Source organism: Morone saxatilis, unplaced genomic scaffold (assembly GCF_004916995.1).
Source record: "Morone saxatilis isolate NCDOM2014 unplaced genomic scaffold, NCSU_SB_2.0 Contig18, whole genome shotgun sequence".
In the NCBI taxonomy this organism is placed as follows: Eukaryota; Metazoa; Chordata; class Actinopteri; family Moronidae; genus Morone; species Morone saxatilis.
In genome coordinates, this window is record NW_023339740.1 from 18,608,963 (window position 1) to 18,611,425 (window position 2,463).

At 36.5% G+C, this 2,463-nt stretch overlaps 1 protein-coding gene across 1 annotated transcript in view; it reads right to left on the reverse strand.

The window, feature by feature from the left end:
• Positions 1-2,463, reverse strand: part of poc1a (POC1 centriolar protein A) — a gene marked incomplete in the record, with an annotated part of 36,118 nt that overhangs the window by 10,939 nt on the left and 22,716 nt on the right. The window contains 1 exon segment of the mRNA XM_035661174.1: positions 645-923. Coding sequence (XP_035517067.1) covers positions 645-923 — 279 coding nt within the window.

A 2,463-nucleotide genomic window follows, 5' to 3' on the forward strand; every position in this document is an offset into this window, starting at 1 on the left:
TGGGAAACAATGAGACAAAACAAAAGGATTTCTGTGTAAAGAAAAAATAGTGTATAAAAACAGTAACCAATGTATTATTCTTGTTCCCCAAAATTTGTGTAGTAAATGACTACAATAAATTGTGTGTATGTATGCATGCATGTTGATGATGCATGTTAGAGGGTCAGTACACCCATATTCCATATTATGTGCAGATTCTTACATGTTTAATTCAGGCTTTTTTTCTCCAGAATGGAATTTCATTTGAGGTGCATAGTGGTGTATTTCATTTTCTTTCAAAAACTCAATAGCAAAGTAGCTTTTGTGAATCACTGTTTCAGATATCTCACTGTGGACAGCATCAGTGTTTCCAGAAGAGAACAAGGCTAATGAAATACTGACATGTGACTATGAATGTAAGGAATAAAATTTACCACAGACATACACACCTGTGTGGAGCCAGTGTGCAAGTTTATTGCAGCACCAAACACAGTGGAAGAGGTTGTTCTTTTTTATATGTTTTTGTGTCTGAGCTGTTCAAATCATCTCTGGCCTGCAGGTAAAAGTAAAGGAAGCTTTTGTTCTGAACAGTGTGCGTGGGAGGCACACAGCCAAAGTACAATGCATGCTGTTTGTCATGAAAGATTAACACATATTCCGCTTACCTGAGTGAGAATATCCAGTTGACCTATTATGTGTTCCAGGGTGCTGGCTAGACCAGGGGGGACGCCTCCATCTAAGGCCTGGGACTGTGTTTGAACCTGGGGTGAATGCTGTGTTAAGCCCTGGGTCTGTGTCTGGTGGGTGGAAGCGGAGCTGGTGCTGGGGTCTCTGTAGGTGTGGGAATGAGTCGCTCTGCTGTGGCTGCCACTGCGACTGCTGGTCTGAGTGCGGGCAGCAGTGTGGGAGTCATGTCCGTTAAAATGTTCTGATGGTCCAGAAGCCTAAAAGCAGAGAGGAATGGAGAATGGAGAATCGCTAGAACCTCAGATGGTCTCTGACGTGCTTCACATACAATACTGTTAGTGATATGAGAACCTCCTAGTTGTAGAGGGGTGTCATTAACATACTGTATAGTGTACACTATGTGTTTTGTGCTCTCTTGTGCCCATGAAACATGGTTGTTAATGGTTCAATCCATAAACCACATTAAGAGCTTTCATAATTGGTTTAAAAAACATAGTTACACAACACTGAAAATAAAACAACTGACCTGGTCCTTTTCAAAAAGTGCTAAATAACAACCACAACAACAGCAACAACAATAACTGTAATTTATATAGCACTTTTCAGCAGTTTTAAGTTGCTTCAGTTTAAAAAACAGATCATCAACAATAACAGCAATAGATACATTATGTGTAATGGTATCTATAGATGCATAGAAGTACACAGCATAAAACAACCAGTAAAAATGCAGTTTAAAACAAAAACAGATACTCATCAATAACAGTGGTGTAACAAACAAAACTAAGCTGAGACAAATAAAATCAAGAGGAACTGAAAACAGGAGACGCCAACTTAAATAAGTGGGTAAAATGTGAAACAGATTCAGCTGACAGTGAGTTGGAGGCAGATCCATAGAATGCAATCATTGATGAATCACAAGCTGACTCTCTGAAGGGTCATCATATCAGTAATAGTATTGTAGCAACATTGTAGTTAATATTAGATATCCGCAGACTTACTGAGCTCGTAAAATAGATTTATCATAAACAGTCTTTTTCATCCATTGGTATGAGCAACATATTTTGCTCAGATCTCCGTCAGGCTCTTTTTATGTGCTAAGTGTGAGGTCGAATACCACAAACATTTCTGACTCAAATGTTTTTCTGAATACTGTGATGTTTTTCTATATCCGAACTGAAGTCTCTGAGGATAGAGGGTGTCATATGATACAGATTATGAAGCCCCTTTTGTGATTTTTGATTTTGAGCTTTATAAATAAGACTGACTTAAAAATGTACTTACGTTTTTTTATTGAGCATTTTGGTCAAGATCGATCAGTCTTTTCAAAGCGTGACGCATCTAATTCCAACTTAGTTCTGGCAACATACTAAGTTGGTTTTAGAAATTAGTAACTTAACTAATACAAAATGACCAATAAATATAGATGAATTCACTCATTGATAAAAAAATATAATAAAACATTATAAATACATTTGAAATATCAAAAAAGAAAGATTTTTGCCAAATTATATTACTTTCATTCCGATATTATGAATAATAACATAATTAAAACAAGAATACACAAAACTGAATTAAGAAGAGAAGGAAAAATCACATTTGAGAAGCTGGGCTTGGTTCGATAAATTACCATTTTTAATCCTTTTCTTTCCATCAACTAATTGATTAACTGACTTTCAGTCTTATAACTAATCTATCTATCTATATTTTGCAACAGAATGTAAGAGCACAGTAAGAACCAGTCAGAGTCTTCTCACACAGAAAAGAGGGAAACTGTCAACTCTCTCTTTCTCTCTCTCT